Source organism: Engystomops pustulosus, chromosome 7 (genome assembly GCF_040894005.1).
Source record: "Engystomops pustulosus chromosome 7, aEngPut4.maternal, whole genome shotgun sequence".
Taxonomy (NCBI): domain Eukaryota; kingdom Metazoa; phylum Chordata; class Amphibia; order Anura; family Leptodactylidae; genus Engystomops; species Engystomops pustulosus.
Window position 1 is genome coordinate 37,843,276 of NC_092417.1, and position 25,048 is coordinate 37,868,323.

The following is a 25,048-nucleotide window of genomic DNA, read 5'->3' on the forward strand; positions in this document are numbered from 1 at the left end:
AGGCAGTGATGGTGAACCTTTTCCTAGACCTAGTTCCCAAACAACAACCAGAACCTACTTATTTATCGCAAAGTACCAGCAGGGCAATTTGTGCTGTATAGAAATTCTCCCTCCTCTGTCAAAGCTTTCAATAGTCCTCAGTACAAAGAAGGAGAAAATTAAAGGGAACCCGTCACCACTATTTTCACAAATAGAGGTAGTGGCAGGTTCCTATAGAGCTCTAGTAACTATCTGACCCCCTGCTTTTAGCTAAAAATTGTTCCCCTCAGATCCCCATAAAATCAGAGTTATAATCTTGCCTGGTATCTATGACATATTCATGATTTCATGACATATATGCTTAGTGTACAAATCCTAATGCTACAAAAGCTATAGGACCTGCGATGATGTCACCCTGGTCACATGACATTATAGCAGCATACAGAGATAGGGATGGGGAGGAGCTGCTGTATTCAGCCTGAAAAGGCCACGCCCACCTGGACTCCATGTAGCCATGCTTAGTTACCAGATAAAACTATAAAGTTGAATATATGGGAATCTCAGGGGCATAATTTTTAGCTACAAGCAGGGTGTCAAATAGTTATTAGAGCTCTATAGGAACCTGTCACTACCTGTATTTGTGAAAATAGTGGTGACGGGTTCCCTTTAAGGTCATCATTGCAGCTTCTCTCCAGTGCTCCCTGGACATGGAGAATTTCTGGGCCTGTAGAACGAGCGCCAATGATAACCCTGCCCAGCCTGCATCTCCTCACCCCTGCTGTAGTCCCAGGTAGCCCAGGATGTATCACTTTAAAATTGCACTTGCGACACGTCCTGGGCTGCCTCGGACTGCAGGACGGGGCTTTGCGTCCTGTCTGCCAAAGTTTGTGCTAGAGTGACAGCCTAGGTGCCCCCAGAGACAGCTCTCAGAGCCACCACCGGGATTAGGCCATGGAGGATGCTGTGCCTCCACCACCTTATCTACTCAAATAGGAACGGGTTTCAAATCCTTAGTGGAATGGACAACAAACCTCACTGGGACCCATGAGTCCTGAATTTCTGTCTCAGGAACTAAACTATAAGATCCTAATTTATCGTTGTCCCCCGGGTCTACCTGGCAGTGGTTTATTCTTATTGGATATATCTTTATGATAGGGGAACTTAGCTTTATATTTGGTGGCAATTTCCCCTTAAACCCTTTTGGCAGGTGGGGGTGCAGTAACATCATCTGAAATGGCATTGCTGTCATTGTTACAGGGCCCGGCTGTGAGAACATAAAAGGGACCCCTTAGAGAAATGTAATCAAACATCACCGGAGCTCTCAGATGCCTCCATCTCCAATTACATTTGGTCAGTAAGGGTTTATATCATTAATATAGTCATATGGATTTCCGCCATTATTGTCTCCTCAATGTTGGACATCTTTGTATGTAGTAATAAGGACTAGAATAGTCCACTTAACAGCATCTAAGGAAAAAAGTCGAAAAGCGTGCCATGCAGTATTACAGCAAGGCAAAAGAGACATGGCTCAATTCACATTGTCAATCAATGGGATGTCTATGTACTACAAAGACGTGCTGTGTCCTCCAGAGAGAGAGATGCTCTTTGTAGCTGTTGACGCTCTTGCTTGATGAATAAGGATCCAGTCACCAGGAACTCGGGAATTCTTAGAATTCTGTAATAAGTCATTTGAAAGTTAAGTTTTTACACTAGACAGCCCCTTTGAGAATACAGTGGATACTACGGAAAATAATTGGATCCCTATCCGTATGAAGTCTAACCCTGCACATGTGTGCATAGCAGCCTGGATTCCCTACTATCTGGGTCCTATACATAGTAAGTGTTTTATGGGCTGTAGATCACAGGTGTAGTGAGATAAGAAAACATCAATGATGATTAATGTATTATTCTTTTTTATATATATCATGTGATACCTGATTAAATATACATCTAGGATCAGTGGCATAACAAGACTGCAGTGGGACCCATTGCAAACTTGGGATCAGGGCCCCATATACCTAAATCTTCACTGCTGTCCCCATTCCGCATATTATACTTCAGAATACACATATATGCTACACAGACATACCGTATACATTCATACACTATATTATACTCAAATATACACACATACTATATATACTCTGCACACAATTACACACACATACCATATACGTTCTACACACACACTTACACATGTATATGTATATGCTACTCAAACACACATCCAGAAGAACAGGATTCAGCAGATCTTGCCCCCCCTAATAATTAATGAAGAGTTCAATAGTCATCGGTTTCCCCTTTTTTTTGTATAATGCAGATTTCAGGAGGACACATTGTGAAACACAATAAACACTTTACTTACCTCCTACTGCTACTTCTACCTGAGCATCTTCATGCTATAAAGGACACAGGTGCCATTATAGGAGCCACCGGCATCATAGAGAGAGTGCAGGCAGAGCAGACAGATGTGTCTCTGCCTGCGCCACTCTTGTAATAAATTGTATGTCTGTCTTAAGGACACACATACAATTCATTGGGGGAAGGGCACATTGATTAAAATTTTAGCGTGCGTTTTTTGTCTGATTTTACACTGAAAAGAATCTGCAAACTGCTTGTACATGTATTTATAAAGTGTCTGCATCTGTAATGTGTTGCGGCTGTACAGTGACCGACGTGCCACAAAACTCTGCACCGAAAGGGGTGTTCCGGAGGGGAGTAGGACCATGCAACACATTCATTACTTCAACTTGACAGAATTGTGTTGCACACTCTTTTTTAACCCCTACACGCACCAGGACATACTATTATGGCACCAATCTCGGCTGTTAAAGGAAACCTACCACTTGAAGTGGCAGGTATAAGAGGGAACTACCGAGCACCAGCTCAGGGTGAGCTGGTGCCAGAGCTTATTTTTGTTAGCGTTTTAAACCGCAGTATCGCGGTTTAAAACACTTTTTAAACTTTATGGGCGAAGCTGCTTCAGCGCAGGGAGGTACGCGCTCTGCGCACCATGCGCGCGACCGTGCACGCGTCTCTCATTCACTTCCTATGTAGCCGCGTGCACGGTCGCGTGCATGGTGCGCCGAGCGCGTACCTCCCTGCGCCGAAGCAGCTTTGGCCATACAGTTTAAAAAGTGTTTTAAACCGCGATACTGCGGTTTAAAACGCTAACAAAAATAAGCTCCGGCACCAGCTCACCCTGCGCTGGTGCTTGGTAGTTCCCTCTTATACCTGCCACTTCAAGTGGTAGGTTTCCTTTAAGTGCGGCAGTTGAACCAAACCCATCATCATCAAACTGCAATACAGTACAGACCCTGTACAATCAGACCCTGTAGGGTTAATGTACCCTAGAGGGTCTGAAATAATAGTAAAAAAAAAAATATATAAAAAAAAATGTTAAAGTTTAAATAACCCCCCCCCTTTCCCTAGATCACATATAAAAATAAATAAACAGTAAAAATCATACACATGTTAGGTATCGTCACATCCCAAAGTGCCCATTCAAAATATAATAAAGACTATTCCCAGCCATGAACACCATAACGGAAAATATTGCCCGAATCAGCACTTTTTCCATACATGGATATTTGAATAAAAAAATTATCAAACAGTCATATAGGGCCAAAATTTATGTAAGTTAATGCGCCAGTTCGTACCACAAAAAAATTACAGTTTACATAGGTCGTTACACCAAAGTGTGAAAAAGTTATTGGCCTGAGAATTTGGCAAAAAGGCAAATATATTTTTTGTACAAAAGATTTTACATTTTTAAAATCTACTAAACCATATTAAAACCTATATAAATTTGGTATCCCTGTGATCGTACCGACCCAAAGAATAAATTGGAGTTGTCATTTGGAGCACAGAATGAAAGCCGTAAAAACAGAGCCCGCAAGAAAACACTGCATATGTGTTTTTATGTCAAATTTCACCACACTTGGAATTTTTCTCCAGCTTTCCAGTACATTGCATGGAATATTAAATGGGGCCACTAAAAAGTACAATTTGTCACGCAGATAAAAAGCCCTCATACATCTCTGTAAAGATAAAAATAAAAAACATATGACTTCTGGAATGAAGGGAGTAAAAACAGGTGCACACTTCCTGAGCAGCGCAGGGTGCGCCATATTAACGAAGACGCCACTTTGAATGAATCTGGTGCACTCTGCACACGGCGCAAGCAAACTAAATAAATGTGACCCCTTATCTTTCACAACCACAATCGTTACGCCCCTATCTCGTATGAAGTAAAGAGCCCTTGACAATAAAACATAGAAAATTCCTCCAAAGTCCACATTTTTGACCAGCACCAGCACCTTATCCAAACCACATTTTCCGTGACGGCTTTTTAGTTTAACATTGTATAAGGTAAACCAGCCATATTCATTGAGAAAAAGACACTTATCAATCCCAATGTTGGTGATTTGGAGCAAAAAATCTGCGACTGCAAAGTACCGTATTTTTCGGACTATAAGGAGCACTGGATGATAAGGCGCACCATCAATAAATGCCTGCTAAAATATCTAGGTTCATATATAAGGCGCACTGGATTATAAGGCGCACCTGATTATAAGGATGAATGACCAGCAGGTGGCAGACCTGTGCACAGTTCAAGACAGCTGTTGTCTGTAAGTACAGTTCATATATAAGGCGCACTGGACTATAAGGTGCACCTTTGATTTCTGAGAGGATCAAAGGATTTTTTGTAGTCCGAAAAATATGGTATATATAAAATCTGTAGCCACCGGATGAGGAGATGTGGATATAAGAAAGAAATATTATAGGGATGTGGATCAATATGGTAAATCATGATTCCACTTCCTTCCGTTGTGTGTTTCCGATAACGATGTATTAATACGGCTCTTTCTAAATATAACCTTCTGCTTTGTCTAATTACCGCGTATTCCAGCAGCTAAATATAAATCCTGTCTTGCTCGCCTTGCACTCTTCTCCCCTGAGTCTGTCGCTATCCCTGCCCCAGTTGCCATGGTAACCATGTCTTTTCACACATCCCCCCTGCTGTCGCGTATAATTTGGAAGTGTTTTTTCCTTTCGTCTATCTTGTTTACATTTACTCTACTAAACTCCCATTCAATAGCACACTCAGGCCCAAAGCTTTCACTGCTTGCACTCAGCTTCAGTGTCCTGCTGGTAGCTCCATATGAGACATGGCCTCCTATACAATGCGGCCTATACACAACGCACTGACCCTCTAGGTTTTTATACAGGAAGGGGAACTCTCATCTGTTCATAACAAAAATGGAGACACCAGGAAATTACCGATTTATTTTCACCTGTTGCATATCAGTATTTATTTTTACCGTAATTAAATGTACAATATCCTTTAATTTTCTAGCCAATGACTTCTGTAGATAACATCATTACATCACTACTGACAATAGATGATGTCACAGCTTATCTCCTCCCCATCCCTGTACAATGACCTCTATATAGATAACACTGACCCATCTTACATCACTACTGACAATAGATGATGTCACAGCTTATCTCCTCCCCTCCCTGTACAATGACCTCTATATAGATAACACTGACCCATCATTACATCACTAATGACAATAGATGATGTCACAGCTTATCTCCTCCTTCTCCCTGTACAATGACCTCTATATAGATAACACTGACCCATCATTACATCACTACTGACAATAGATGATGTCACAGCTTATCTCCTCCTCCTCCCTGTACAATGACCTCTATATAGATAACACTGACCCATCATTACATCACTACTGACAATAGACGATGTCACAGCTTATCCCCTCCCCCTCCCTGTACAATGACCTCTATATAGATAACACTGACCCATCATTACATCACTACTGACAATAGATGATGTCACAGCTTATCTCCTCCCCCTCCCTGTACAATGACCTCTATATAGATAACACTGACCCATCATTACAGCACTACTGACAATAGATGATGTCACAGCTTATCTCCTCCCCTCCCTGTACAATGACCTCTATATAGATAACATTCGCCCATCATTACATCACTACTGACAATAGATGATGTCACAGCTTATCCCTCCCCCTCCCTGTACAGTGACCTCTATATTGATAACACTGACCCATCATTACACCACTACTGACAATAGATGATGTCACAGCTTATCTCCTCCCCCTCCCTGTACAATGACCTCTATATAGATAACACTGACCCATCATTACATCACTACTGACAATAGATGATGTCACAGCTTATCTCCTCCCCCTCCCTGTACAATGACCTCTATATAGATAACACTGACCCATCATTACATCACTACTGACAATAGATGATGTCACAGCTTATCTCCTCCCCCTCCTGTTCAATGACCTCTATATAGATAACACTGACCCATCATTACATCACTACTGACAATAGACAATGCCACAGCTTATCTCCTCCCCCTCCCTGTACAATGAACTCTATATAGATAGCACTGACCCATCATTACATCACTACTGACAATAGATGATGTCACAGCTTATCTCATCCTCCTCCCTGTACAATGACCTCGATATAGATAACACTGACCCATCATTCTATCACTACTGAGAATAGATGATGTCACAGCTTATCTCCTCCCCCTCCCTGTACAATGACCTCTATATAGATAACACTGACCCATCTTACATCACTACTGACAATAGATGATGTCACAGCTTATCTCCTCCCCCTCCCTGTACAATGACATCTATTTAGATAACACTGACCCATCACTACATCACTACTGACAATAGATGATGTCACAGCTTATCTCCTCCCCCTCCCTGTATAATGACCTCTATATAGATAACACTGACCTGTCATTACATCACTACTGACAATAGATGATGTCATCTCCTCCTCTCTGCACAATGACCTCTAAATAGATAACACTAACCCATCATTACTTCACTACTGACCATAGATGATGTCACAGCTTATATCCTCCTCCCTGCACAATGACCTCTATATAGATAACACTGACCCATCATTACATCACTACTGACCATAGATGATGTCACAGCTTATATCCTCCTCCCTGCACAATGACCACCTATCATTACTACTGGCATTAGATGATGTCACAACTCCCTCTTCCTACAGAAAATTCTGCCCTTGACCTCTGTGACTCAGCTCTAGTCTATTGTCAGCCTGCTGTAAAATTATCACTAAGTGCTGTTGTTTAATCTGATGAGAAACTTGGCTGGATGGCACTTTCCCAAAACCCAAAATTTTGAAACTAAAAATAGACGTTATCTGATGCTATTAAGTGTCAATTTGCAATTTCAGTAATGCAAACTTAGACTAGAAAGTCTTAAAATAAGCCAGTGGCCTTAGACATGAAACACTAACGGACACTATGGGGCAGATTAATCAGGGCTATTATACCTGAAATCTGGAGTACAAGCCCTGAGATGGGATGGCATGGGGCAATCCTGCTCTGTTCCTGGGCAAAAGCTATAGCCTGCAACCATTCAGGCCGGACTGGACCTGGCATAGAACTGCTCACCCAACACAGAGCTCCGCCTGCCAGGATTTATAAGGAAAACCGAGCCTCCCGATAAATCCAGCAGAGCAACATCATACACTAGCACACTTAGCGCCAGCCCCTAGTGTATAGCCTACCAGCCCCCTGGAGTAAATTTTCAATAGGTATTGGTGCACATCAGGTGTATAGGGGGGTGCTTCAGGATTAGGGATCCAACTCCAAACTATGTATATACAATGTAATCCAAGCACTCCAATATGCAGAAATCGGTTTTATTAGAAATATGGCCAAAATGTTTTCATGCGTAAACGTTTTTGGCTGATACAACAGCTATATCAAACACATAGGCCAATTAAGTACAGAAGAATTGCAGAGTGGCGCCTGGGAATAGTACAACAGTACTCCTAGAGGTCTGGAGTGCTTGGATTACATTATAGCCCCCTGTAGAATATAGCCTACCAGCCCCCTGTAGAATATAGCCTACCAGCCCCCTGTAGTATATAGCCTGCCAGTCCCCTGTAGTATACAGCCTGCCAGCCCCTGTAGTATATAGTCAGTCAGCCCATGTACTATATAGCCTTCTTCCCCCTTTGTTATATAGCCTGACAGACCCTTTTAGTATATAGCAAGCCCCCTTTAGTATATAGCTTGCCAGCTCCCTGTAGTATATAGCCTGCCAGCCCCTATAGTATATAGCCAGCCCCCCTGTAGTATATAGCCTGCCAGTTCCCTTTAGTATATAGCCTGCCAGCCTCTTGAATATATAGCCAGCCCACCCTTTAGTATATATCGCCTGCCAGCCCCCTGTAGTGTAAAGCCTGTCCATAAAAAATGAACTGAGTACTCACCATTCCGACGCCCCGGGTAGCTCTTCTTCTTTCTTCTAGAGGAGGAGCTGTCCTGGGAGTTGGAACGGTGAGTACTCAGTTTATTTTTTTTATGTTCCAGAGTATAAGACGAGTGGGGAATTTTCAGCACAACTCGGCATATACTTGAGTCTATACGGTAAATGCCTCTGGCAACTTTGTCAGCATCGTTTAAAGGCAATTGTAAGCATAAATGGTGGGGATGTTAAGCCAAACTCAGACCTGCGCTTCTAAGGAAATTTGTAGTTTGGGTCCGCTTAACACTACTTCTGTTTATTTGTCATCCATTATTTTTCTTTCTTTTTCTTAACGGAGGTAAATGGATATCCTGATGCTAGTGTGCATTTAGTCTGGATTATTTTACAAAAAAATATATCTTTTATATGGTACTTATTGTATATATATTTTTATAGTTTATTTTTATTATAATAATATGGTTTTCCAGCTTCTTGTCCTGCGGCACTGCCTCTTGCCGTACTTAAGCAACTGCCAGCTATGCTAGACATGTGGACCAATGTCAGTCAGTAAATCTGCAGCAAGTTAATACAAAAATTTCATAATTGCTGATTATGTGTCTCATTCCTTCCAGAAAAATCCAATAAAAAGTCATAAAAAATTCAGATGTCACCCAATATGGTGCCAATTTAATAATAAAGCAGATAATTAAATAATGATAAACCCTCACCTCTATGGACAAAAAAAAAAGAAAAATATTGCAAAAAATATTACAAAATATTGCCTAGACTAAAAGGCTTTTATGTTATTTAATTTGCATGATAAAGGGCAGGCCAATATTGTTTATATGCTTCCAAAAAAAAAAAATGACCATAATGGAAAAAAAATCCAATGACATTTACCCCAATATGATACCACTTAAAATTTCATCCCACAAAAAACATGCCCTAATAAACCAATAGTTTTTCTCAAAAGACAAGTTATGTTGTGCTTAAGTAGTGAAACATAAGAAAAAATGTAGTTGGTGTATCTTTAATCACACTTTCCTATGTACGGCAATCATATTTTTTATACTGTACAGCAGCACAAATATGTTGTTAAAAAAGCCAATGACACGGTTAATACAGTTTGATAATCTTTAGCTATTTGGGATGTCCCCAGTAAAGTACAGTGATATCACCCAGGAGATACCCTGAACATTGGCTGTAGTCAACCACTGGACGACATATCCTTACAGTTTTTGAAGTGTATGTCTCAGACACAATGCGGCATGACAAGTTTTTGTGAATAAATACATTTGGCCTTATTTGTGCATGATGCTCTGTTAGACAAAAGATAAAGGTCACGTTTTTTGTTTTTTTTTAAATCTGGTGCATACAATTTTAAAAAGCACCTGTGAGGTCAAAATTCTTATCAATTGGTATGCCCATTGAGGGTCTCCACTGTTCTAGTCAGCCTAATGTTAATTAAATGGAACCAGTCAGTTAAACTAATCCACAATAATAAGCATATCTAAGCATCTATTAAACAACAGTACAACTACCCCTATATTGGTTCTCCCCATGCCTGTAAAGTTCTGCAGTCCGTTTGTAAAGTTGACTCTCCATGTGAACCCATATGAGTCTGATCCTCATCTTTCTGTTGAGCTGATTCTGACATTCATGTTCTGACAGCTCAGCCATGTCTCCAGCATTCTGATTCATAAGGGGCATGCTTTCTCTTTAGCCATGTCAAATCAGCTGTTACCTCATTACTCCCTCCCACATGAGAGAGATAAATGAGGGAGATGCTGGCTGTGTGTGAGTAGGTGAAGAGAACTCCTGGAGGGGTGGCGGGGAAGTTGAGAGAGAAGCTTGCTTTGTGTTACTCACTGAAGAGAATTCCTGAGGGTGGGGGGATTAAGGGAGCTGATTTCTCTTCACCATGTCACACTCAGCAAATGTCTCTCTCATTCTTGAAGAAGGGGAGGGGAGAGGTAGCCGAGTTGAGACGCCTGAAGCGAAAGCATGCCCCATGCAACATGAATATGCATATATGGGGAGTCTGCTATACAGATAGAATGTGAAACTTTACAGGCATTGGAAGGAACAATATAGGGATAGTTGTACTGCTGTATAATAGAAGTTTTCAAACATATTTCTAGTCAGTGTGGGCTAGGTAAAATGAAATGTTCTCTTTAAGTCTAAAAAAAACCTTGTTGGCCAGGATGGTAAATATGCCTGCTATACCTTTTTTCTTGAGGGACTTCTAGCATTTTAAAACCCTTAGGGACCAAGAAATCCAAAAAAATCTTCTCTTCAAAAAAACAAAATAACTCTTTTGATTCCAAGCCTCATTTACCCCTTTTGCAGTTTCTACCATGTATTTAAAAAAAAATCTAATTAGGAGAATTAGGATAAATTGCACAACAAATTGAAAAAAATTATAATTTAAGGACTTACGGTAATAAATTGAAGAAATTACATAAAAGTAATGATTATATCAGACTATAACGACCTAATAGAAAAAAAAAGTCCTGGTAAGTATAGATGAGCCGAATTACTGAAAATCAGAATTATTTGGATTTTTTTTTTTTTGCATCTTTGCATCTTTAACCCTGGGGATACTAATCCATAGTTGTAAGAAGGCCACTATCTTCTTAATTTGATAACGATGCCTTGATCTTCACAGCTTTTGCTGCTGGTTGTTGCTGTTGAAGTTTTCTTCTCATCAAACGTTTACCAGCGGTTAGTGCCAAACATATAAAAGACTCAGATGAACAAAGTTTACAGGAATCGCTGAAGTTACATGTGGAGCTGCTGATTCATCTTTGATCGAAAGTACCATGAAAGTGATAAGTGCAAATACATTACATAAGTTTTCAGAATGCTAAAGCTCAAAAATAAACCACAAGCTCCACATGGGGCTTCAATGCGCTTGTTAACATGGCGCTGAGTCATCAGTTCTTCAAGGCATATGTTCTGCCTTATATTACTTCCAAATATTTAAGTCTTAGAAACCCTCCTCTTTCATCTCAGATGCCTAGTTTTGGAGTTGTAGTGTATACATTCTTCTTTTATGTAGCCAAAACCCACACTCAACCCACACAATTTTTGTATTTCCATCTTATGTCATACAGCCACATCTAACCTTTACTGCTACAGTCAGTGGCTTGGACACAGACAAGCCTGATGTTGTAATGTCATCATATCTACCTTTCCGAGGTCCAGATAGAGGGAACTTCTGCATGGGAACGGGGCATGATGAGTTTCAGGTTTTCTCTATTTATGCGTTTAGAGGGGTGTTAGGAGGCCAAGATAATGGCATCATACTATGTGGGACCAGTAGGGGGTATTATGCCAGGGAGTCACTAAATGTAACATTATATTCTGTGGAGGAGGGTATTATTCACTGTGGAGGGCTAATTCAAGATGGTACTGATCCAAGATGGCATCAAGAAAGGCGGCTGCCTGTGTGTCCTACTCTGGCACATTCCCCCTTTTTCCCCCTTTTGAAAGCATTTTCAAGTTTCGCCTCAGGCAGCAAAAGGCTAGAATTGGCTCTGCACAGAGCCTGCACCACCAGTTTTAGAAAAGCCATAGGGAAACTACAGGCCGTGCTGAAACTCATCTGTCAGGGCGAGAGACCACACACTGCCCGGAATCTGTGGACTGGGATCCAGGGGAAGATAAATGAGTGGTTGCTGCCCAATAAGGTTGTGTGCAACAATTTCCAAAACCTTGTAGCAGTCTTGGGACTAGCCAGGTTGACCCACATGCCTTGTCTTGCGTCTGTGCTCAACTTGGTGGTGCAAAGTTTTCTGATCAATTGCACAGACATGCCCAGCTACTGCATTAAAGAGAACCTGTCACCCAAAATTTCGGCACTAGGAGCTGCTTACTAAAGGCTTACAAAACCGGCGGGGTACAGTGTAATCATCGGACCGCTCGCGAAGCTGTCGGGACGTATTCATGAGGGGGCGGGGTTGGGGCGTGGTTAGGGGTGGTCACCGCCACCCTATGGAGGGAGCGAGGCGGTCCGGGGAAGAGGCAGCGCCGATTACATCGTACCCCGTTGCAGTGTTTGATAGCGTTACCGGAGATTTCTCTAACACCGCGGCGTTTGTTCAAGCACTAGGAGCTTTAGTAAGCAGCTCCTAGTGCCGAAATTTTGGGTGACAGGTCCTCTTTAAGTGTGTGTTATGTGTGCACATTTTTGGCATTCACGCCCTGTTGCTGCTGGCCTATCTGCACTGCAGCGGGCCTTTCTATCCCCCAACTTATATATGTACCAACTCGGTGGAATCCAACTTTGCATATGTTGGAAAGGTGCGTGAGCAGCTAAGTAGTGACCAAAGTAGTGACCATCAACCATTGGACCTCCATGAGGGACTTTTGTGATATACAGCACTGATTCTAATATGTCACCAATATGGTCAATGTTGGTCAGCACTACCATCCCTATCTTGTACCTGTTTAGGCCATGACGGAGGATTTAATGGTGGCACAGGAGAAAGAATAAGGAGGAACATCTGTCGGGCCGGTCCACACACAATGGCTCACAGGGTGGGTTGCTGGACCAGTTGTCAGGTTCCAAAACCCTATGCTATACTGATTTAAAAATGTCATCATTCTGAATCATTTCAGTACTTTATAATAGTTTATTTTGCATTACCTGGTTCCCTGCCAGCAGCGTGTGGTGAGTTCCTGGGGAAGGGGCAGCTGCAGCCTTTGTCTCCTCATGCAGTCCTTCTCTTCTCAACACCTTGGGAGGGGGAAGGGAGCTGTATGATTGTGAAAAAGAGGAGACTGACACACGCACTAACATGCTGCTTGCAGGGAGCCAGGTAATGTGAACTAAACTTATATAAAACAACGTGGTTATCCCAAAAAAATCATCGACATGAATCTAGCAAAAACAGAAAGAAGGAATAGATCAGATCTCTTGTCTCCACACAGGATCTCAAAAAGGAACGATAGAATACCTTTCATTACAACTTTTAATTCCCAAAGCCAAAATATTGCTAAAATAGTACGAAAACATTGGCCCAAATTAACGGGTACCAAAGCAGAGGTCCCAGAATTTAAGAATCCACCCCTAATGTCTTATAGGAATGCTCAAAATATCAGAAATCGACTAGTAAGAGCTGACGTTGGACCATTCAGAGTCACTAGACAGACAGGAATCTTGGGGCAATTAAGGAAGGGCTGCTTTCCATGCTGTAAATGCATAAACTGTAAATATATGATCAAATGTTCCAATTTTGTGCATAATGGGAATGAATATAAAATTACGCATTACCTGACGTGTGACAGCTCATTTGTCATCTATGTTTTGAATTGTCCATGTGGTCTATTATATGTTGGTGAGACTACATTGGAGTTTAAGACTCGCTTCAACCAACATAGGTACACCATACGGAGTAATCGAAAAGACCTACCGGTTTCTAAACATTTTACAGAAGCCGGACACTTAGAAAAAGATCTTAAATTCCGGATTATAGACCATATACCTCCTTTACGCCGAGGGGGCGACAGAGAAAAAATTCTTAAAAAACGGGAACTCCAATGGATTTATACTTTGAATACCTTGAGACCGAACGGTCTAAATGTAGATTTTAAACTATGGACTTTGTAATTACATACAGCATATCCATATAGATATTGTCTTTCTTCATACCCTTACTGGTTAAGCTATGAGTAACTTCTTGTGATAATATACAAAAAAGAAAACATATCTGATTTCTTTATTATTATTTTACAGAAAGCACAAGCTTACCTCAGATGTCTCCCCGATGAAGCTCCCGATCCTTTTACGTATACATCTAATCACTTCATGGCTTTGGTCGCAGTTTACTTCCTTCAAGCATATAACTACATGTGGCAATTTACATTAGGTGGGTGTTATGTTGGGCACTCTAGCCTGAGGTTTTTTCATTTTTATGATTATATGTGGCCTTTTAGGGTGGACTCCATTGGAAAGGGTTTCCCCGTTTATTCTTAGGGGTATATCCCTTACCGATGTTGTCTCAGAGGAATGGTTTCCCTGGCAGGGGTTAACCACTCCTCATCTATCCCTGGCCACTTCACGCTGTTATTTCAGCATCTATACCTCGATTCTGGCTGAGTACCCGTGGATCCATCACATCCATCTCCCACCCCGTTGGGTGTTATATTCTGCTAAGCATCCGCGAGTGATGCGTCCTGAGAACGAGACCTGTATACAGGTTTCTATGGTTACGAAACCCGGAAGCCACAGCGCATGCGCACGAATCCGGAAGGAGCGTGCGTTCCATCTATGCGGTCCACTGAGACCGCGGCACATATGTTTATGATGCATGTTCCTGCGATTTTACACCGATCGGAAACCATGGCGGAGACGGAGAGGCATCTGAGGATCCCACATAGAGGTTGGGTTTCTGCACAAAAGCACAACAGCACTTTTTACACTGTTTATGTCCCGGAACGGAAGTGTTCCTCTATAAATACGACACTAAATGCACAAAATGTTGTTGTTATGTTTATATGTTAATATCGAGTATTGCTACACATTGTATATTTTATGAAATTGTAATTTTTATGTATTTTTATACAATTGTTATCACGAGTATGCTAATATGGTGGGCGGTTCACTATGGGTCATGTGACCGGGTCTTTATGTATATATATCCACCATTTGCACTGTTTAGGCAGCTTGAGGAAGGCTCGTTTGGGCCGAAACGTCGCTGTATGTTACTCACTATGGAATAAAAGTTTTTTCAACGTTTCACGAAATTGGAGTGCTGCACCTTTTCTTCGAAATAAACTTATATAAACTAATTAAATGATTCAGAATGCTGGCAAGAGCCTTTTTAAAATCTGCATATCACTTTTTTTTTAAAGAAAAAAGGACTGAAAAAAACCTTTGAATCCACCATTATTTTAAGAAATTCACTGTGTGGGTTAAATAACGTGATAAATGTATTCTCTTGGTCATGACGTGTGGATATGGGATGGACCCCCACTTTATTTTAAAACAGTGTATGGAACACGGTGTATGGAAAAAATACACAACACATAACGTAATGGGTGAAATGGCCACAGCTTTATTTGAATCACAGGAATAAAACAATCAGAGGAGGAGTCAGGTGACATGCTAGGGGTGGGATTCCCCAATCTAAAGTTGCCTGACATACAGCCCCCGGCCAGACATCAACAAAGGGTGGCGGCACGCTCTGGCTTGCCATTCTAGCAGAGCCAGTACACTTTAAGGGCACCAATGACCCTGGTGAAGATTATCCATTGTGTGCTTCAACACCGTGCCCGCCCCTGGCTGCTTTTACCATTACCAGAGCATTGAGGCTGGCCACTTCCAAAGCTCAGGCTGTTGACCACCATGAGCTTTTACATCCTCTATAAGTTAAATTAGTCCACCAATAACTTGCCTGCACCTTCCACCTGACTCCTCCACCGCCACAAAGAGGCCATTTGACACCTTAAATGGACTCGACCGCCACCAAACAACAAAAATCCCATCAATGGGAATGCAATGGGTTAACGAATAAAGTGTTGAGAAAATTACAAATACAATCCACATGCACAAAGTGGTAAAAACATTGCTAAACTCTAAACTTCTACAGATATACCAAACCGTGTCCAACAATATAGTGAAGCAGGATACCATACAACCATGATGTGGAATAACTGCCCTCGGAACTAAATATATTCTGAAAAGACTAAGTACTAGACACCAAAAGCGTAGATTTATCTCCCCACCGAGTGGGAATATCGCTTACTGTATCTCCAGTATCTAGAGAACCACTAGTCATACTTCAATATATGTATCATGCACCAATACTATTGACAGAACAGACATGAAGAGGATAGGTAAAGAAGAAGAACGTTTACTTCTGTGCTCAGCTAATGCATAGGTAAGGGGGGGGGGGGGGGGGCAACCCCACTATGTGTCATAGCGTATGCACTGCCACGGCATAGCCCCTGACAAAATGTTCAAAATGCTGTGCGATGTCTTCGCTTTTTTTTTTTTTTTTTTTTTTTTTATATATATATATATATATATATATAGTATTAGAATAACATAGTGAGCTGAGCCGAGATATACTCATCTCAAGCCTTATAGCAACCAATGTAAAATTTATTTTGTAGTTGGCCTAGCACCAGCTCCATCTTGCTCCAATACAGAATACAGCGCAATAGCGGGCAAGTACTTGACATCAGAACAGCAAAGGCTTGTCCATTTTGACAACTAACTTCGCCCGGTATAATACTAAATAAATGTAACTTTGCTCAAAAAAACACGCTCAGCGTGCAGAGAAACCACAACTACCATATCCACAAGCCGCAACCTCCTGGCAAGTGGCGAGAGCAGAATGTGGCCATATCAAGCCAAATCCATAAATATAATTTTTTGCTCAAAAACACGCTCAGCGTGTAGAGAAACCATAACTACCATATCCACAAGCCGCAACCTCCTGGCAAGTGGTGATATACAATGCACGCACAGCGTACAAAACCAACACTCTAGTGATCCACCAGCCGCTATCCTCTTAGCTAGTGGCGTAACTAGGTGTGGATAACCGAACCAGAACCATCTTCTCAGGGACCGCCCCTTAGAGAAGTGCATATATGTCTCCACATATAATCCACTAGCCACCAACCTCCAAGCTAGTGGTGTAACCAGGTGTGGAGAACTTGTCTCCCATAAACCATAATTACGCGCACAGCGAGCGAGAGCCACATCCCCAGCTCCACATAGCCGCCAACCTCCTAGCTAAGTGGCGAAAGAAGATGTGGCCCTAGACCAACCATTGGAGACAGTAACATCAACCACACATAAGACATTATATAAATGTACCAAAGGCCTGGATATATAGGATCCATTTATCTTACAGAATTAGGTGCAGCAGTAACACTGACCATGTGTCTGGCTAATTCTCCAGCCATTTCATGGGGCTAAATGTAATGTAACATTACAATGCTAATTCACCATTATAGTCTGAGGTGGCATGTAACCCCCTCAGTATTGTACCATGTACCACTCATGTAATCTAGAGTGTATATATATATATATATATGAGTGCACATAAGGTATACATGGACAGTCCATAATATAGAAGCCACAACTAAAGGCTAGTTATATATATATATATATGTAAGATACAGCCTGGTCCATAACTACAATAAAGCAGTGAGATGGAAGCCATGTACACTGCACCAGGCACATAAGCATCTGAATGCAACATGTGGTGACTATATAGCAATGACCTGGGATGGGCTACTATAGAATCCGTATGTATATCAGTGACATGGAGGTTTTATTCAGATAGCTAAGCTCCCCATATCCAGAAACTACAAATACTCAGGTCAATGCTGGGCCATATATACCAGGAATGTGGGGGACCTGCACCTATCATGGTCAGTAAATCACAGTAAGGTGTAGGCCACCAAGACTATAGAGAACCGAGATTATAAAAGACTAGTAATAGTGCAGCCTCTATCTTTGATCCTGTACCTGTGCTCTCTCTGGGCAGCTCCTCTCTCCCTAGTGTATAATACATGTAACCTCCCCATAACAAGCAGAGTAATGGTGGACATCTGCCCTCAGTCTCTATCCAAAAGGACTGGACTCCTGAAGAAGCTCCAGTATGGAGCTTGTGATTGCTTTGCCATATCTGTGCCACGAGGATTCGTACTAAAATAGCCATGTGTACCTGTGTCATGAAGGTATAAATGTAACCTTAAACCGTATACAAGAGGTCATTACCCTCATGTAAATTAGTGATATATGCAGTGAGTGAGGTAAGTACACACTCATCACTCAACCTCATATAAATCAGTGATATGTACAGTGTGTGAGGTAAGTACACCTTCATATAAATTAGCGATATGTACAGTGTGCGAGGTAAGTACACCCTCATATAAATCAGCGATATGTACAGTATGTGAGGTAAGTACACCCTCATATATATCAGCGATATGTACAGTATGTGAGGTAAGTACACCCTCATATATATCAGCGATATGTACAGTATGTGAGGTAAGTACACCCTCAAGTAATTCAGTGACCTCATATAAATCAGAGATAAGTACTGAGTGTGAGGTAGGTACATTCTCATATAAATCAGTGATATGTACAGTATGTGCGGTAAGTACACCCTCATATAGATCAGTGATATGTACAGTGTATGAGGTAACTACATCCTCATATACACCAGTGATATGTACAGTTTATGAGGTAACTACACCCTCATATATATCAGTGATATGTACAGTTTATGAGGTAACTATATCCTCATATATATCAGTGATATGTACAGTGTATGAGGTAACTACACCCTCATATATATCAGTGATATGTACAGTGTTTGAGGTAAGTACACCCTCATATATATCAGTGATATGTACAGTGTATGAGGTAACTACAACCTCATATATATCAGTGATATGTACAGTGTTTGAGGTAAGTACACCCTCATATATATCAGTGATATGTACAGTGTATGAGGTAAGTACACCCTCATATAAATCAGTGATATGTACAGTGTGTGAGGTACCTACCCCTCATATACATTAGGGCATTAAGCAGTATGTTAAGCAATAAGATGACATATCAGCCATGTATGTAGTATGTGAGGTGACCTGGGGCAGATACATGGTTAGTTATCTCCCCATATACAGCGCTGTATACACTGAGGTCACCTGCTCCCCTATACATAAGTGTCTGTACTCCATCACATGTGAGGAGCAGGACCATGAGGACACATGGACTCCCATTCTGCCACAGCTGCCATGTGTAAGATAGCTGGGAACAGATACATGAGGAGACCTGAACTATCATGTCCACATTACACTAGTAAATAAATAAAGCTCCCATGTAGCATAAAGCAGCCATATCTATAGTGTGAGGTATAATCTGACAGATATCGCCGCCATAGCTGCAGGGTATAAGATGGCAGGGAGCAGACTCCTGAGGAGACATGGCAGCTTCTTACATCCATGTGCACATTACATGAGGTAATGCTGCTCCCCTGTAACATTACCAGTCATATCTACAGTGTGTGAGTATAATCATACACATATCACAGACATCACTGCAGGGTATACTATAGCTAGGAGCAGACTCCAGAGGACACATGGCTGAGGAGACATGGCAGCTTCTTACTTACCTTCAGCCATGTGCACATTACATGAGGTAATGCTGCTCCCCTGTAACATTAACCAGTCATATCCCAGTGTGGGGTTATAAGCTCACATATATATCATAGCCAAAGCTGCCATGCGTGAGATAGCTGGGAGCAGGTACATGAGGAGACATGGAGACATGATCTCCTGTGGTAATGATTAATTCCTGAGGTAAAATCCTCTCATATATGATGTGTAAGCTGAGTCTACCCTGGTACATGATGTGTGAGGTGTATGTGGTGACAGCAGAGTGATATAACAGGGTAACCCCAGTGTTATACCTTCTGAGTCTGTCAGACATGTTTCTTTCTGTGCTTATAGAGAGAGAAAGAGAAAGAGAGATACAGGACAGGGAGTGACATCTCCTCCTGAGCTCCTCCCCTCTTACATCACTACACTATCCCACCCACTCTGTTCTTACATCACTACACTATCCCACCCACTCTGTTCTTACATCACTACACTATCCCACCCACTCTGTTCTTACATCACTACACTATCCCACCCACTCTGTTCTTACATCACTACACTATCCCACCCACTCTGTTCTTACATCACTACACTATCCCACCCACTCTGTTCTTACATCACTACACTATCCCACCCACTCTGTACTTTTAACAAGGACCATCATCTTACATCAATACTATCATCTAAATTCAGTCGTTATAGGTCCCCCCCTTACCACCGTCATGTTCCTGCTTCGCCTATGGCTCCGCTGTTGTCACTACTATCACACTGATATCAAGTTTGTAATTTTATATTTTTCCACAGTAAAGTATGTTTTTATGTTTTTACAGTATTTTTTTTTTACCCCCTTGACCATTCGATCCTCTGATCATTGGTACACTACAATTCTGTAGTACCATGCATTGTGTCTGCCACCAGCTTAGTACAACCTGCCTATGGACTTAATAGACTTAAATACACATCAGGCCTAGAGGTCATTATTAGGCCCGGGCAGGGCCGGTTCTAGACAAAGTGGGGCCCTGGGCAAAACTAAAAGTGGGGCCCCAAAATAAAACTATTTTATGACCAGTCACAGCCAGTAAGAGGCTCCTTTAGTATGGTAAAACAAACTGTAATATGGGAGAATTTTACAGGACATAGATAAATTATAGGGCGATTTATGAGCAGCATGGTGGCTCCGTGATTAGCACTACAGCCTTGCAGCGCTGGTCAACATCTGCAAAGATTTTGTATGTTCTCTCTGTGTCTGCGTGGGTTTCCTCCGGGTCCTCCGGTTTCCTCCCACACTCCAAAAAATTACTGGTAGGTTGATTAGACTGTGAGGCCCATTGGGGAGAGGGACCGATATTTTCTGCAAGCAGACACTTGCCCCATTTTCAAAATTGCATCAAAGATTTTATAGACATAGGCGCCTTCATGCAATTTTGATTCAAATTGAAACATTTTATTAAAAATACTTAAAATTTGACTTTGATGGCAAAAATGTTTACCTTCACAACATTCAAAATTTCCTCTAATATATGTACAAATATTTTCCAGAATACTTATATAAAGAAAATCTACTTTCCTAAAACAGTAAGATGTGAGGAGAGCATACATACCCCACACCAATATATTCACCAAAATATGCAGCAAAGGGAACTGCAGAAAATTCACACAGATGTATCATTGTCTGTTCCTTAGACAATGGTAACCCAAATAAATAACTATATATCCATAAACCTTTCTAATGAGATAATAAAAGTCACTTTTAGATGTCGCCATTGTATTAGCTGCACAATAACAGAACCCTCCGCGCTTCATAAGAATGAGAGTGAGAACGTCATAACATAGGTATAAATAATGGAGGATTGTGGGAAATAAAAACTTTATTCCAGGACATGTGAGTGTTTTTGGTGTTACATATAACTTTATGGACATGTTCTGGTCGCGGTGTAGTCACATTAGGCGAAGAGGATTGAATGTTCATCGTATCAGTCAATTTTCCCAACAAAAAATAACTATCACAAAATAAAAGGGAATAAGAGAGAAAGGGCCACATTTATCACTTTTGTGCGCCTAAGTGTAGTAGTTGCGCCTAAATTCTGGCGCACTGTTTTCCAGAATTATCACAAGCTACAACCATCTGTGATAAGTTAATTTCCTGCCTCTTATTAATCACTTTACTTTAACACAGTTTAGGCACAATTTTGGCGCAGTTTAGGCGCAATGTTAGATTCAGGCACTTACATGTGATCCTGCTACAAGCTCCTCTCTGCTTCTCCCACAGCCCAGAATGAAGATAACACTCACAGCAGCACCCAGGTGTGTGACACCCAGCACCCAGTGACCTCCTCAGCAGGGGCTTCTCCTGGAGGGGATCCCCCAGTGCTAGTCTCCTGCAGCACCCCTGTAATTCTGCACAGTATCCCCCTCAGACACACTGGTGATACTGTGCAGAATTACATGGTGGACACTTGTCAGTACTATGTGCAACATTCTGTAACGTTCTCTTCTCTCTTGCTGTGAGCTCAGGATTCTGCAGAATGTTTTGTAAATAGAAGGTGATGAACTGTAAATAGAGTCTGCAGCTCCTGTCTGCAGAGTATCTCATGTCTGTATTATATGTTCTAGTGCAGTGATGGCGAACCTTTTAGAGACCGGGTGCCCAAACTACAACAAAGACCCGCTTATTTATCGCAAAGTGCCAACACAGAAATTTAATTTGTGATTTATACTCCCTTCTCTGTCACAGTTTTTATTGATACCAGCACCTGAGGACACCAATAAAGCAGAAAATAGTCCCATGTAGAGCTGTCACTTTAAAATAGCTCTGTGCACAGCAAGTCCTGGGCTGTCTGGGACTGCAGGAAGATACCTGGAGTCATCTCTGGTGATGGCCTGGGTGCCCACAGAAAGGGCTCAGAGTGCCACCTCTGGCACCAGTGCCATAGGTTAGCCATCACTGTTCTAGTGTCTGCAGTGTCTGGATGAGCTTTGCAGAACAGCTCATTTCTAGCAGCAAAGGGGCTCAGTGCTTTCTTCTCAGATAACGCCACCTTCGGGCTGGAGTGTTTTTGCGCCCGTTTTTGCGCCTAAATGAAAAGTCGCAAGTGATGAATATCATTAGGCGCAGCAAAACATCTGGATTGCTAGGATAAATGAGGGAAAGCTGGTTATTTTTGCTGCGCAGCTAATTTGGTGTTTAGTCGCAAAAATGGCACAAAAACGGTGCCTGAATGAAAAGGCGCAAAAACAACAGAAAAAAACGATTGATACATGTGACCCAAAGTGTGTTCTTAGATAGTTCTGCATAGAGAAGGGTTAAAAACATGAATATTAGTTGATATTATATCTTCTCAAAATTTAGTAACATATAAAGGGAATATTTCCATTATCTGTGAGGTGCAGCAGCTCCTGTGTGCAGCAAATTCTCCCTGCAGCCTGATGGCTAAGAATCTGGATTGGGGGGGGGGGGGGGGGTAATTTCAGGGGGCTGTATCTCTGTGACACATAGAACCTCACTTCTTTTTTCCTATGAAAGAAGAGAGTCTCCTCTTTTTTATTAATCTAAATGTGTTTCTAAAATGTAGGAAAACGGAAATATTAACTGTTAAACTGCCGTTGGGAGTGGTTTTTAAATATAAAAATGTCACCTGATATTCTCACTTTAAACCTGAATATCTCTGGATCCATAGCACCTAGAAACAAAATTCAAGATTCATTTGAAAGAAGAGATTCTCCCCTTTCTCTCAGGGGCCCTGGGCAATTGCCACCTTTGCCTACCCATAGCGCCGGCCCTGGGCCCGGGGTTGCCATAGACACCATCAACACTGCACAACTGTGCTCCAGAGGAGCTGAGACTGCAGCAGCAATCACTTAGACACCGTAGGTGCCAATAACTGCAGCGAGAACTGCAGAATATGGTGATTCCGACAATGACAGCCTTCAAAAGCAAAATAATTCTATGACAACCAATCAGCAACCTGCCATTTAGCACTGGAGAGGTTATGAGAGTCAAAGGGAGTACCAGAAATCCCTCTAAACCAAAAACGCTATGTAAACAGTAAAATCCAATGTGTATCTGTAGCAATCATGCTCATTGAACAGATTGCACATAGGGGCACATTTACTTACCCGGTCCTGTCGCGATCCCCGATCCGGGTGGTCCGACGAAGATGAAGTCCGGAGCGATTCAACGAGATTGTGAGCCGGATATCCTGCATGTGTCGCTTCCACACTCAGGTTCGCCAGAGTTCACCATCTTCTTCCCGGTCTATGTGAGTGCATGTCTTGCAACACAATTTGAGATGTTAAATCCTGCGCGATGTCCGAATCCGTCACATCGTCTGACAGCCCGCCCCCCGATTTGTGTCGCGTGAAAGCTGGTGCAAAATCCGATCGCATGCAGCAAAAACCCCAGTTAAATGTGGTGCAAAACAGAAAAATTCGGGAAATCCGTTCAGTGGACCCTTAGTAAATGTGCCCCATAGTGTCCTATCTAAAGACAGCATGTTATAGAGCAGGAGGGGCTGAGCAGATAGTACATAGTATCCTATCTACAGGTAGTATGCTTAAGAACAGAAGGAGATGAACATTCTACATAGTGTCCTATCTGCAACCAGCATGTTATAGAGCAGGAGGTTGCTGAGCAGACTGTGCAAATTTTAGATGTTGTTCTAACTCCAGGGAGCTCATTATAGAGAAGGAGCCAATCAGATTGTACACGGTGTCCTATGTGCAGGCAGTATGTTATAGAGCAGGATGAGCTGAGCAGACTGAGCATATTTTACATTTTGCTCTAACTGCAGAGAGCACATTATAGAGCAGGTGGAGCCAAGCAGATTGTACACAGTGTCCTATTTGCAGGCAGCATGTTATAGAGCAGATGGAGCTAAGCAGATTGTACACAGTGTCCTATTTGCAGGCAGCATGTTATAGAGCAGATGGAGCTAAGCAGATTGTACACAGTGTCCTATTTGCAGGCAGCATGTTATAGAGCAGATGGAGCTAAGCAGATTGTACACAGTGTCCTATTTGCAGGCAGCATGTTATAGAGCAAGAGGAGCTAAGCAGATTGTAAAACCTGCAGGCAGCATGTTATAGAGCAGGAGGAGGAGCTTCTGTTTCTATGCCTAAAATTCCAGTGGGTGGTTCTATTTTGTGAATGACACCTATTTCTATATAAACACTCTTACAGGGAAGGCTGAGAACTGGACCCTTAAACCCAGAATATGGAACAGACAAATTCAAATATTACTGTCTAAGTCAATGGGGCCGATTTACTTACCTGGTCCATTCGCGATCCAGCGGCGCGTTCTCTGCCCTGGATTCGGGTCCGGCCGGGATTTATTAAGGCAGTTCCTCCTCCGTCCACCAGGTGGCGCTGCTGCGCTGAAGTTCCCCGGAGCGCACTGGAATACACACCGAGCCAGGATGAGTGAAGGTAAGTGCAAGCTCCGCAACACATTTTTTGTTTTAAATGCGGCGGTTTTTCCGAATCCGTCGGGTTTTCGTTTGGCCACGCCCCCTGATTTCCGTCACGTGCATGCCAGTGCCGATGCGCCACAATCTGATCGCGTGCGCCAAAATCCCGGGGCAATACAGGGAAAATCGGCGCAAATCGGAAATATTCAGGTAACACATCGGGAAAACGC

The 25,048-nt window shown here is 42.1% G+C and overlaps 1 protein-coding gene across 2 annotated transcripts in view; it reads right to left on the reverse strand.

Moving 5' to 3' along the window:
* The window catches only part of GPR176 (G protein-coupled receptor 176), a 54,536-nt gene that overhangs the window by 23,947 nt on the left and 5,541 nt on the right, over nucleotides 1–25,048 (reverse strand). Inside the window, exon 1 of one of the 2 annotated variants that reach the window (XM_072115478.1) lies at nucleotides 4,880–5,046. The exons of the other annotated variant lie outside the window; for it this stretch is intronic. Within the exon in view, the coding sequence (XP_071971579.1) occupies nucleotides 4,880–4,979 (100 nt within the window). The 5' untranslated portion in view covers nucleotides 4,980–5,046. Of the gene's footprint in view, nucleotides 1–4,879; nucleotides 5,047–25,048 lie in introns of those variants that run through there. 2 annotated transcript variants of the gene reach the window in all.